The sequence below is a fragment of the Lipotes vexillifer genome, unplaced genomic scaffold (genome assembly GCF_000442215.2).
Source record: "Lipotes vexillifer unplaced genomic scaffold, Lipotes_vexillifer_v1.1 scaffold393, whole genome shotgun sequence".
NCBI classification, from domain to species: Eukaryota; Metazoa; Chordata; class Mammalia; order Artiodactyla; family Lipotidae; genus Lipotes; species Lipotes vexillifer.
The window spans coordinates 2,142,836-2,155,773 of NW_006774564.1; the positions used below are offsets into that span (position 1 = coordinate 2,142,836).

Genomic DNA, 12,938 nt, shown 5'->3' on the forward strand with positions numbered 1-12,938 from the left:
TGTTTGCATCTCTAATCTCTAGCTCTAAGATGCAAGCGAATCTAAGAAGGAAGAGACTTTTAGGGGATCAGTCCCTCAAAAGGATGGGGCAACCATTATCTTATTCCAGAGAGTTCCAGCATCTGCATCCCATCCTCCTGTGTCAGAATCCAGCACATCATTTCCCTAGGTCTTTGCCCTTTGTCATATTGAGCTCTTAATTGGCTCAACCCATCACATTGCTAAAGGCTACAATCCCTAGACTAAGTAGGTCTCTGGCTGGGGTACATAGCCTCAGGCAAGACAGGCAGGGTACAAGAATATAGAGCCCACTCCCTCACCCAGCTCCCTATAGACTGGCTTTTTAGGAGGACTAAGAAACTGATATGTGATCCCAATTTACTTTTTCCTTATCTTCCATCTCTCAGATAGGAAACCCTAGAGGAGAAGCTTAAGGGCCAGAGGAAGCCACCAAGGAGGAGACGGCAGAAAGATGGGGAGTGGAGCCAGTGCTGAGGACAAAGAACTGGCCAAGAGGTCCAAAGAGCTAGAAAAGAAGCTGCAGGAGGATGCTGACAAGGAAGCCAAGACCGTCAAGCTGCTACTGCTGGGTGAGCGAGATGGGAAGATGAGCCAGAGAAGGAGAAGGTACTGCTCCTTCCTGCTTATCCTGGATGGTAGGTGGGTTCTAGCCCACTGTGTGGGGAGGAGGGATGGAAGGTCATTTTTCCTCTCCCCATCCAGTCTCAGGCTAGGGAATCAGGAGCTCTAGGGCTGAGCACAGCCACCCCAACGAGATGCAGAATGCCAGTGTTACTCTGGAACTGCTCTGCTCTTCCTTGAACCAGGAATAGTGAGGGCCAGGATGCACCCACCCATCTCCAAATTTAACCAAACCTAACACCTAACAACTTAGCAAATATCATGAACTCTGGGCTTGCAGACACTTACTGAATCTACAAACAGAAACACTGAGTCAAGGACTCAGAAGAGGACAGTGGACTCAGAAGTCCTACCATATAATCAGTGTCATGTAGTCCCAAGGATAGGCCTAATGGTTCTTACCAAGTATACTGGTTCCTTCTCCTTGCTTTCAGTAAAAAAATCTGTAAAAATATTAGAAGTGGGGAGCCCTGAGTGGGGATGAATGGAGTCTTTAGAGAAGTCCTCTCCTGGCTTTCTGTTCAGCAGCTGCCTCTAAAGCCCCTGCCAGATGGGAGACTCATCAGCTTGAGGAGATCCTAAGCAGATCACAGGTTTGTGCTGAAAAAAGAAAAGCACCTCAGTCGGTCAGAAATTGATCACAGCTGTAAACAGAGCCAAAACAATAGAGTTTGGGACACCTGGCTTAGGAAAAAACCCCAATGGTAGTACAGAGGTAGGCAAGCTGGAGCAGGTAGGATCTTTATAGCAGAAGACTGGCTGGCTGGGCTGGGTTTCCAAACCCATGAGGAGCCTGGGAACTAAGGCACCTCCTTTCCCTCAGCTGATCTGTGGCATGGCCCTAAGGACACACTAAAGAGCACATCTCTGTAAACAGACTCCAAGGAGCCCAGGAGGCTACAGAGGGGAAAGAGATGGCAAGGCCCCTGAGAGATCTTTTAAGCCTAAGCAGCTTTCTTCTACATTCAGGGTAAGAAGCTTAGAGGGACCAAGCACAGGATAAGTTGGGGGCGGGGGGCGGTTTAAGGCATCAGGGATAGTATAGAGTGGGGGAGAGAGCTGAAGGGTATGTGGGTCTTTGATAGAGGGAGAGTGGGGTGTGAATGAGGATCTACGAACATTTTAGTCAATAATGGAAACAGTAAGATAACGAAAAAATAGTATTTCAGTGAGGTGATCCAGCTTTCTCCAATCCCGCCCCAAGATCACTCTCCTGAGTAAAAATAGGCAGAGTAGAAATGTGTTAAAGGAGTTCCCCTGAATCTATCAGTGGTTCTCAACGAGATCTTGTACATCTCCACCCCCACCCCAAGACACTTGGAAATGTCGGGAACATTTTTGGTCGTCACAGCTGGAAGACTGGAGCGCTATTGGCCTCCGCCAGGAGTGCTGCTAAACACCCTACAATGCACAGGACAGCCCTCCACAGAAAAAACCATCCAGCCCAAAGTGTCAATAATGCAGAGGTTGAGAAACTCTCCTCTAATTCCAGATCAAATGGCCTGAGCTCAAAGCTGGCAGAAATTGGGGCAGTAATCATCCCTGTGTGTTCTCCCCTAACAAGGCTCCCAAGCGAGCAGTGGCTTAGACTTCTCACGGGCCATCTACTGGAGGGTTGGGGAGAGCTGGTGGAAATCTGAAGCATAAGCATTTCTCCCTGCAGGTGCTGGGGAGTCAGGAAAGAGCACTATCGTCAAACAGATGAAGTGAGTAGGAACAAAGCCCCAAAGGACTGAGGTAGGGTGAAGAAGTCAATAGAGCCAGTGGAAGCATGGAGGATAAAGGGCTCTTTATCTGGGTTCTTAAGGATATAAAGGATCTTATTCCCAATGTCCCTCATCTGCATGCCCCATGCCCCTCACTCTCCACTTCAGGACAACAGTAAGAACAGAGAGATTGGGTTCTTTTGACCCTTTAAATCCTCCCAGAGTCCCAATCCCTTAGGTCTGGTTACTCAGGTCCAACGAAGGGCTGGGTGTCTCCTCCTTGCAGGATCATTCATCAGGATGGCTATTCACCAGAAGAATGCCTGGAGTACAAGACCATCATCTATGGGAATGTGCTACAGTCCATCCTGGCTATCATCCGGGCCATGCCCACACTGGGCATTGACTTTGCTGAAGCAAACTGTGTGGTACGCGGTTAACACTATGTGGTTAAGGGTGGGAGGAAAGGCTAATGAGGAGAACAGGCCAGTGGCTAAGGAGCTATGAGGAAACACGGGTCAGAAAAAAGTTTATGTAACTAAAATCCCACTTGTTGAGCTTTAAATCTTTTTACTTCAGTCCTAGCAAAGCATGCAATTCCTACCTTTATAATAAACGTTCATTAAAAAAAAAATTGCTCTCAGCTTCCTCTGCCTTTTGGTCTTATTTTACCATTTAAATTGTTCCCCTCAGGTTCTTTGCCCTGGCTGTGGAACTTTTATAAGCCAAATTCCTAGTTCCAGTATTTTCCTTTTCCTAGATTTGAATCATTGAAAAAACAAAGGTGATAGGTTCCTATCATCTTGTCCATTTCATGGTCAATCTGGTCTTTAAACTTCCAATCTCCCTGCAGCAGAGCACCCACATTTTGTGGCAGGACACTCACTTTTGGACTAAGGATGGAAGATGGAAACACCACAGAGGAAGCCCCTGGGACCTCTGTTATCCACTAGGCATCCCAGGACTGGATATATTGCTACCCTCTGCATCTCAGAAGCACCCTCAAAAATTAATCAGTGTTTATTTAGAATCTTTGCTGGATACCATCTCCACCTCAGGCTTTGGTTGCAATGCAAAATGCTTTCCTTTCAGCAGAATTCCCAAAAGCCCCCTGGAAAGCCATTACTCCCGCGTAATTCTCATCCTGGTTTCTGCCTTACAGGATGACGGGCGACAGCTCAATAACCTGGCTGACTCCACTGAGGAGGGCACTATGCCTCCCGAGCTGGTGGAGGTCATCAAGAAGTTGTGGAAGGATAGTGGGGTGCAAGCCTGCTTTGACAGAGCTGCAGAGTACCAGCTCAATGACTCGGCATCCTAGTAAGACTCTGATTGGGGAGGGGGTGGGATGAGGCGTCAGCAACCTTCTAGGAGAAATCACAGCCAGCCGAAAATTTTAGGCACTGACAGCTGGAGACCCAAGGACTGAATTCAGGCTGCATGCCTGTCTTATTAGGCTTGAGCAGTGTTTTACTATGCTTTGAATTTAATGCCTTTACATTGGGACATTTGCCACAGTTCCCACCACTCTGTATTGCTTTACACTGGTTCACTGCAGCCTACAAAGCTGAAGACTCAAAATTCAAAACAGAGGTGCTCTGTTTAACAGCCCTCAGCCCCTGCCTTCTTAAATCAAACACGTAGCCTCTCCTTTCAGAATCATCAACACTAATACAGCCCTGCAGTTCTGCCACGCATTCTCCTAGGAGGCATGATTTCATCACGGCCCTCTCAGGGCTGAAATTTCTAGCTGGCAACACAGGCTCTACTTAAGCCACTACCCTAAAATGAAAATCTCCTTCACCCATAGCATCTTAAGTCAAGGTGCCAGGGCACAGGACACAAACTGCCAAGGCAAACCAAAGAAAGTTGGTCAGGGATTAGAGAGCAGCAACTTTGCAAAGTTGGTCCCCAAAAGATAAGGTACACAGAGTTTATCAATCCTACCTCAAACAGCATGATATCATAGATGGGCATGAGCTTCAGAGTCAAAGAGACCTGGGTTTAGCCCCTGTTTTATCACCTAATCTTATAATAAAGTTATCATTTACTATCCCTGGAGCACTCACTCACTTACTCAGGCCTAGGCACTGCTCAGTGGATTAGGTACACCTTTTCATTTAATCTTCAAAATATGCCTTTATGGTAGATAGTATTTTTTATTAGTCCAATTTATAGATGGAAAACCTGAGGTTCAGCAAAGTAAATTAACTTGCCCAAAGTCATAGAGATAAATGGCAGAGGCTGGATTTAAATCCAGGTCTATTTGTCCACAAAGTTGAATGTTTTTTTACAATATACCACAATGCCTCTTGTCCTGGACAAGTTATTTAACTCTTCTGGATTTTTTCTTCATCTGTAAAATGGGATATGAAACTTGAAGGTTTATGAGGTTAAATGAGAATTTAAATGTGAAAATGTCTGGCATATAGTTAATTTGCCCTCCCTCTTTCTCTCTGTCCTCTCACTTCACATCTGCCTTTTTTTTTTTTTTAATTTTTAATGGTAACTATCAAACAAATACAAAAGCAGAATACTACAATCAATCACCTGGCTTCAACTGTTACCAACCGATGGCCACTCTTGTTTCATTTTATCTCCATTCCCCACTGGAATATTTTGAAGTGAACTCCAGATATATCATTTCATCCTAAAAATTTCACTGTTATCTCTAAAAAATAAAAGATTCTTTAAAAAAAAAGAATCACAACATAATCATCACATCTAAATATTTAATAATTCCTTAATGTCATCAAATATCCAAGTCAGTGTTCATTCAAGTTTCCCCAGTTATCTCAAATGTTTTCCCTTCAACTTGATTCAGGATATAAACAAGGTCCATGCATTGCACTGGTTCACATCTCATATATTTCTAAAATCTCTTTTAATCTACTCCTGCTTCTTGATGGAATTTTGGCACCCATTTAAACCACCAAGTCTCATTCAAGGGTCTAGAAAACTTTGTAGTCAGGTGAAACACAAGGAAAAGTTATCTGACTTGACTTAAATGGGACAGAACCTCTGCCTCAAATGGGCTTGTCCCTCAGCCCATCCCACACTTCCCTTTGTAAGGACACAAGAGGGTTTGAAGGAAAGACTCCTAGACTTAACAATATGAATTCTAGGCTGGTTCTATCACTAAGTTAGCTATATGCCTTTGGGTAAAACCCTTCACCTTTCTTGACTTTGGCTGTGGAAAATTTAATATCAATGCCAATCACTTTTTTCCAGCTACCTGAATCAATTAGACCGAATTACAGCCCCTGACTACCTCCCTAATGAGCAAGATGTGCTACGATCCAGAGTCAAAACCACAGGCATCATTGAGACCAAGTTTTCTGTCAAAGACTTGAACTTCAGGTGAGTACATGTTTCCCTGGGAGCATGTCAGATACCCATAAAGGGACATAGGTGTGCTTCTTGGCTTTCACAAAAGCCCAGTCTGACTTCCTCCTACTTCTCCCCCTTTCCTTTCCACTTCCCATCTTACTGCTAACTGGCCCCAAGGTTGCCACCTCTGTGGGGTAAACACCAAGTGCATGTGGGTCACACATTAGGTATACGTTTGAAAACAGGTGTTTCTTCTCTCAGGATGTTTGATGTGGGAGGGCAGAGATCAGAGAGAAAGAAGTGGATCCACTGCTTTGAGGGAGTCACCTGCATCATTTTCTGTGCAGCCCTCAGTGCCTATGATATGGTGCTGGTGGAAGATGACGAAGTGGTGAGTGACCTTTGCACCAAGCAGCTTTGATAGATAATTCCCTTGTGACCTTTCCTCTAAACTTTGTGTCACTCCATTACCCCAACTTGGGTGATTTCAGCTAACACTAATAGTCTCGCAGTCTTCTAGACCAATGTCTCAGGCAAACAATTCTAGAAAAACCTCTTCTTCTGCAGGTTCTACGTTAGCACTTTAGAGCTCCAGATTTACTGAGAGCTTGGTCTCCCATTAGACATCCAAGTATTACTTGGGACATCAAAAATCTCATAAGAGAAACTGAGTATTAAAAGGATAAGTGATCATTAACTTGACAATGCAAAGGAGTTACACTTGGTAGTCTCCCAGGCTGCCTATGGAAGTAAAGGATAGGAGATGAAAATGACAGAGCAGAAAGAACAACGTACGATGTGTATCTTTATGCAACATGATACAGGGGTTGCATACTAACCTCACTTGGAAGCCTAAATATATACTCAGTGTCAACAGGACTACAGAGAGACTGGCAAACCAGTTTTCTCGCATGCCACTTAAATTGGCAGCTGGAGAACTACCTGAGGGTGGTTCTCTTGAGCCTGTGGGGTTTTACAAGACAGGAGCTCTGCAGGAACAGTGTCAGCCCATCCAGGTACCTTCCAAGTTTAAGACAGGGCATGTCAAAGGCATGGAAAACGCCAATTTTACATATGCATCTGCTCTATAAATGGAGGCCCACAGTTTACTGATAGAAGACAAAGCTTCTATCCTTCTACTCCCTGCTCCAGTTCCTCTCCCTTCTCCTAAGTAGTTCAGGTTCACATTAGAGCACTCTGAATATCTTCTAGCCAAAATGTCTTAGAGGCCCATTCATTTTCCAAGATCTCTTCCATCTTTAACCCTGAAGTCTAGAAGGCCTTAAAGGGTTTTTATAGGAGTATTAGCAATGAGAAAAGGCTACTAATTAGTTTTCTTTATTAGGTGAAAAGATTGAGCCCAAGTCAGCGAAGAGCACACTTCAAGACCCTAAAGGTCTACTCCCTAACAATAGGCTGGTCTGGGGCACTGGGTAACCTCTGGACTCTGCAGATTACAGCACTACTTCTCACTCATTGCAAGTGGCAATCAGAGAAGGAAATAAGGCAGAAGTGCTTGTGCTGTGGCACTGGGAAATTCTTTAGCCCTTACCATTTGGCACAAGGGCCAAATAATCCCTATTATGTTCCTGCCTGAACTGAGATCTTGGACTTTATAACAGAAGCCTATCAAAATCATCCTGGAGATGTATGGTGGACATGTTAACTTGGGCCCAGTTTCAACCCTGAATCAGCAGCCCTTAAGGATATCAAAGTCCTAAGCTGTGCCCTGGTTGCCAAAGATCCGCATAACATTTACTGTACACGTATACACCACCTACTATCATGGACACTATACATACATGATCTCATCTAACCTTCATAATAATCCTGAGATAGGGAAACTGAGACTCAGAAAAGCTCAGGACTTTCTCCCAAATCATACAGTTGTGATATAAAGAGGATCAGAAGGAAGTCAGATCTCTTTGGCTCTACTCTACCACACTAAAAAAGAGATAAGCTGTTCCCTATCTTTCCTTTTACATTTGGAACACTGGTTTCTTCAAGGGGAGCAAGAACAGGAAGTAGACAGATATCCCATAAGCCCAACCTGATATCTCTGATGGTGTTTCCTCTTAATAGAATCGTATGCATGAGTCACTGCACCTGTTCAACAGTATATGCAACCACAAGTTCTTTGCGGCTACTTCCATTGTCCTCTTTCTCAACAAGAAGGACCTCTTTGAGGAAAAAATCAAGAAAGTCCATCTCAGCATTTGTTTTCCAGAGTATGATGGTAAGTGCCAGGGGCTGGAGACAATTCTTTCATAGTAATGACAGGCGGCTGCCTCATTTCCTATACCAAGGAGACATAAAGGAACTTGTCTTTAAGGAGTAGTAAGTGAAACTCCTCTGCTTTGCCAAGTTGATGATCCCTTATCTCTTTAATATTCAGTTCCTCTTATGAGCTTTATAACGTCCAAGTGATATTTGGATGTCTAACCCGAGAAAGTTGAGCATTCAGTTAGAGGTTTAAATTCAGATGTCTCCAGAATAGAGCAGACATTAGATTCAGGAGACCCACCGACTGTTCAGATGATAACTGCCAGAAACCAAGGGTGGAGACACAGAGACACCTCTCTCCTCAATTTCTTTGCTCAACTCAAGTGGAAAACACTGGAGTGCAATAAAGGAGAGGGCCCTCCCTCTAAAAATAGGCCCCCAACTGCAGCTGTCTAATACATTTCGAGGATCAAGTGAGTCACTTAAAAAGTGAGCAACTAAGAAGGGTTAATTTATCCCACTTCTTCACTATTTTTCTGGAAAACCAGGGAACAACTCTTACGAGGATGCAGGGAATTATATCAAGAGTCAATTCCTTGACCTCAACATGAGAAAAGATGTCAAAGAAATCTACAGTCACATGACCTGTGCCACAGACACCCAGAATGTCAAATTTGTATTTGATGCAGTTACAGATATTATCATCAAAGAAAACCTCAAGGACTGTGGACTCTTCTAATTCTCACCATTCCTCAAGTATACGTTCTATAAACAGGTTCAGAATCTGGGTAATTTCAAGCAGAAAATTTTAGGTCAATATACCATGACAAGAATACATCCATTCTCCCTTGGAGATGGAGTATGTATGATTGCAATTGTGTCTCATACGTTCTTTTAAAAGTGGGATAGCTAGTACAGTTTGAAGAATGCAAGGCCAGGAGTCAGGAGACCCAGGTTCCAGTACTGGTTCTGCAACTTACTACAAAAATGTAAATATTTCATTTCTCTGAGCCTTGAGTTCCTCATCTATAAAATGAAGATAACTTCTCTATACTACTTCACAGGGTTATTCTAATGATCACAAACATAACTGAAGGACAGGAAGGCACATAAAAGCTGTGTGGTTAGTGACAGAAAGAAATCCTATATAAAAGCTCCCATCTATGAAATTCAACACCAGGTTTTTAGATGAATTATCCCAAACAAAAAAGCAAACCTTCCCTGCAGTCTGCAAAAAAAACTAATTAAAAACAGAACCTCACTAAACCTATCACCCCTTTTTACTAAAGACCTTTATGCGCCTTAGCTCAGAGACCTGAATCACCAGATAAGAAGATGTGAGTTTCTTAGTTTCTAAGGTACACATCCAGAAAGCCTTTTTTTTTTTTGGCTGCTCACACTGTTTGCAGGACCTTAGTTCTCTGACCAGGGATTGAACCCCGGCCCTCGGCAGTGAAAGCGCAGAGTCCTAACCACTGGACCTCCAGGGGATTCCCAAAAATGATTTTTATTAAGCACAGATTATCCCTCTGCTCCCAAACTGCCAAAAAGACTGTGTTCCCTATATCTCTGTAAGTATAGGGATACTTATCCCTGAAAGTAACTTTATCAGCTATACAAGACACGTTCTGAATAAACCTGGAGGACAGAACTCCCACTTGGAGTATTAATGATTTTATTGCTGCCACTTCTCTATCACAAAATTTAGAGTAAGTGAGCAATCCTAAAATCCTTGTTTCAACCACTACATGTTTCAGGAGAACAAAAAAGGCAGCTGATTTTGCTTTAGGCACCGAAAATCTTTGCAGTTGGGTCCATGAGATGCCTGGCTGAAAACAACATCTCCCCAAACAGGCCAACAATTAAATTATTCCCTGAACTCCTTTGGGGGGAAACAAAGCTTGTATTTATCTTGACAGGAGGTGGTGAAGTCAAGTATAGATTTAGCATTTACAACTACTAGTGAGGAAAGCTCTGGGCATCCAAGATTTAGTATAAAAAAGAAAGTGTCAATTAAAATGAATATCTGCTTCTTGCCAAAAATACACATTCACACTTGGGCTACTACTAGCAATATTGATACTAGAGAGCCATATGAGCTTGAAATACACTGAAGAATACATTTGCAGCTGTTAAAATTGGATTCATTTAATAGTCTTTCTGATTCCTTGAAGAGAAACCAACTTGGGAAAATTACCAGAAAAATAAGGAAAACTACTCTGCCCACTGCCGATTAAAAAACTTAAGCCGAAGAAAAAAATCTGGGTAAGACTTCTTGCATCCAAGCACTGTTCAGGGACTATACTAAAGGGCACGCTCCAAAGATCACTAACCTCTTTGCTTTAACTCAACATATAGGGGCTCTGAGTCTTTTTTTTTTTTTTTTTGGTATCATAGATCCCTCTGGCAGTCTGATGAAACCTATGGACCTCTTCTCAGAGTATTTAAAAACGCATAAAATAAAACTCAGAGAAATTACAAAGGAAACCAACACACTGAACCCAGTTTTATCTTTGGAGTTCTGAAGCCCCAGGTTAAGAATCTTTGCTATAGCTATGATCTTATCTATTCAGGGCCCAGATGTAACTTTTCCCATTTATTCTACCTTCAAGTAGGGTAGCCCCACCTACCCCCAAATCATGCCAGATTATTTGCTTCTTTTACTCACTTTTCCTTGATCTTTGACTCTAGGCAGGAATTGGCTATGGGCCAAACTGTAAAAGCCCAACCCAGGCTCCTCGGTTATTAATGTTCATATAGAACCTGCCCTACAGTACTAGCATGAAAACAAAGCCAGTGGGACAGGTCTTCTGGTAGAACAATCTCTAGCAGAATAAAACACGGCTGTATTTTAGTTTTCTTTTGCTCTGGTAGACATCCCAACTTTTAACTGGTTTATAAACAAATTCACACAAGCCACCCTATATGCACTTTGCAAAAAGGTTGCCTTGGAGGCTGGATGGGGAAGTAGCAGTACTTAAAAGCAACACTTCTACAGCTGCTTTACTGAAGTTAGGATCTGGTTATTCATCTTATAATATTTTCAAGCTAAAACTCTTCTGGTGAGTCTACACAGAATAAAAACAGCGGGCCTTGGTCATCCATTCTCTTGTTCCTTAGAACAAAGTCAGAACAATTTCCCGAAGCTCTTAGCCAACACTGGGATGTTCTCTGAGTAAAGGTAAGAGGACATCAAATGTTCTGGATAAGCTTCCAAAAAAGGCATTAATCCTTACCGCAGCTTCACTGTTTGTCAGGCCCAGAGATGGTTCCCAAACCTCATACTATTAGAGACAACTCCACTGGTACTTCTCCTACCCAACTGGCTTATTTTTATCTCATGGACATTCTGATTGTGTAGGTGAAAAGTTCTCTTTGCATAAAACAGCTGTTAGAAAGCTTAAAACCAAAATTATGCCATATACTCACTCTGCTGTCTATATCTGTCTTCTTTTGCTTCATTTTAAATTTACACTATATTGTTGAATTTTATATCCTCAGAAATTGTTTTTTCGTAACAAGATAGGTCAGAAACTAATACTCAACCCTATTTTCACGTACTGCAATCTTAATTCTTAAAACGATAAAGCTAGAAGAAACTTAAAATATTCCAGGTCCACTAGCAATTTATAGATAAGAAACTGAGGCCACGGGAGGTGGAGAGTCTTCATCAAGATCACACTGCTAGGAAGTAGCAGAACTAGAACTCCAAAACAGGTCTTCTGAATCCAAAGCCAGTGGTCTTTCTATATGCACCGTAATACCAACAGCCCACCATACACTATAATGTCAAAGTCAATTTTCTCATTCTCCTAAGCTCCTTCTATTCCCAAACAAATCCTTGGTCATTTTTAAATTATGCCATCTCTAAATCATAGATATTTAACAAAATCATCTCCACACTAAATACAAATTGGTCTCAAAATGGAATGTGAAATTAGCATAAAACAGTAAAAGTATAAATAGCTTTGTTTGTTGAAGGTATAATTTTCTGTTCTTAGAGGGCAGAGACTGTAACACACTTCCCTTGCATTGCATGATTAGACATTGATGAAAGTAAGCCAAATGTAAATTAAGTTCCATTTCATATAAATCTGATGACAGTTGCTTTTTTTTTCTTATAAAAATGATTGACTCAAAAGGACAAATACAGTATGATTCCACTTATATGAAGTACCTAAAGTAGTCAAATTTATAAAGACAGAAAGTAGAATGGAAATGGGGAATTATTATTTAATAGGTATGGTTTCAGTTTGGGAAGATGAGAAAAGTTCTGGAGATGAATGGTGGTGATGTATAATGATGTGAATGTACTTAGTACCACTGAACTGTACACTTAAAAATAATTAAAATGGCAAATTTTATGTCATGTATATTTTAACACAATAAAAAATGGAAAAAATATAATTGGAAATGTGCTCTTATGTTTGTCAATTAAAGGAGAAATAAAAGCAGCACAAAATTTCAGTCTAAAAATTCAGTATAACCATAAGACACATTTACTTGTAACAGTTCTTACTCTGATAAAAAAAATCACGTACCCCAAATAGTCCAAATCTGGGTGGCCCCATCCCCAAGGTGAAAAATAACAGCGTTCAAAAACCACTCTATACTTGGAGATGTGCCGTAGACCAAAGTGTGCCGGCCATGCTGGGTGGAGAAGGTGGTGAAGGGTGAAGAGCTCTTACCTCCCACTTCCCTCTCTACCCGGCACAGCCCCCGGAGCACAGATTCCAGCAGGACTTCAGTGTTGGGCCAGGGACTGCAAGTGTGCCAGAGCCTCTGGTGATCCTGCTAGGTAAACGCGTGAAGACATCTCTGTGAGGTCAAACAGATATACTGCAGACTGCAGGAACTTTTCTTTCCTTTGGTCATGGAAAAGTAAGCACCAGTTTGAATAGAAAATAAAGAACTGGATTTAAATGCAAAACAAAGACCTTTTCACCCTACTTCGCAAAATACGGGGTAATTTGTAGTTGAACTTCACTTCAGGTTTTCGAAATGAATATGGGAAAAGTGATGCTGAGAAAAGACAAC

The 12,938-nt window shown here is 42.1% G+C and overlaps 1 protein-coding gene across 2 annotated transcripts; it reads left to right on the forward strand.

Annotated features, from left to right (window-relative positions):
- Positions 1-246: 246 nt before the first annotated feature.
- On the forward strand, positions 247-8,728 carry GNAT2 (G protein subunit alpha transducin 2). Of its 2 annotated transcripts, none has more exons than XM_007449311.1 (8): positions 247-590; positions 2,306-2,348; positions 2,635-2,776; positions 3,511-3,668; positions 5,580-5,708; positions 5,940-6,069; positions 7,761-7,914; positions 8,450-8,728. In XM_007449311.1, the coding sequence occupies exons 1-8, from the start codon at positions 473-475 to the stop codon at positions 8,638-8,640; spliced, it is 1,065 nt and encodes a 354-aa protein (XP_007449373.1). In that variant the 5' UTR covers positions 247-472; the 3' UTR covers positions 8,641-8,728. The 2 variants fall into 2 exon arrangements, with proteins under 2 accessions (XP_007449373.1, XP_007449374.1); XM_007449312.1 differs by having other exon boundaries at positions 473-590; positions 2,635-2,763; positions 3,498-3,668; positions 8,450-8,640.
- Positions 8,729-12,938: the final 4,210 nt, after the last annotated feature.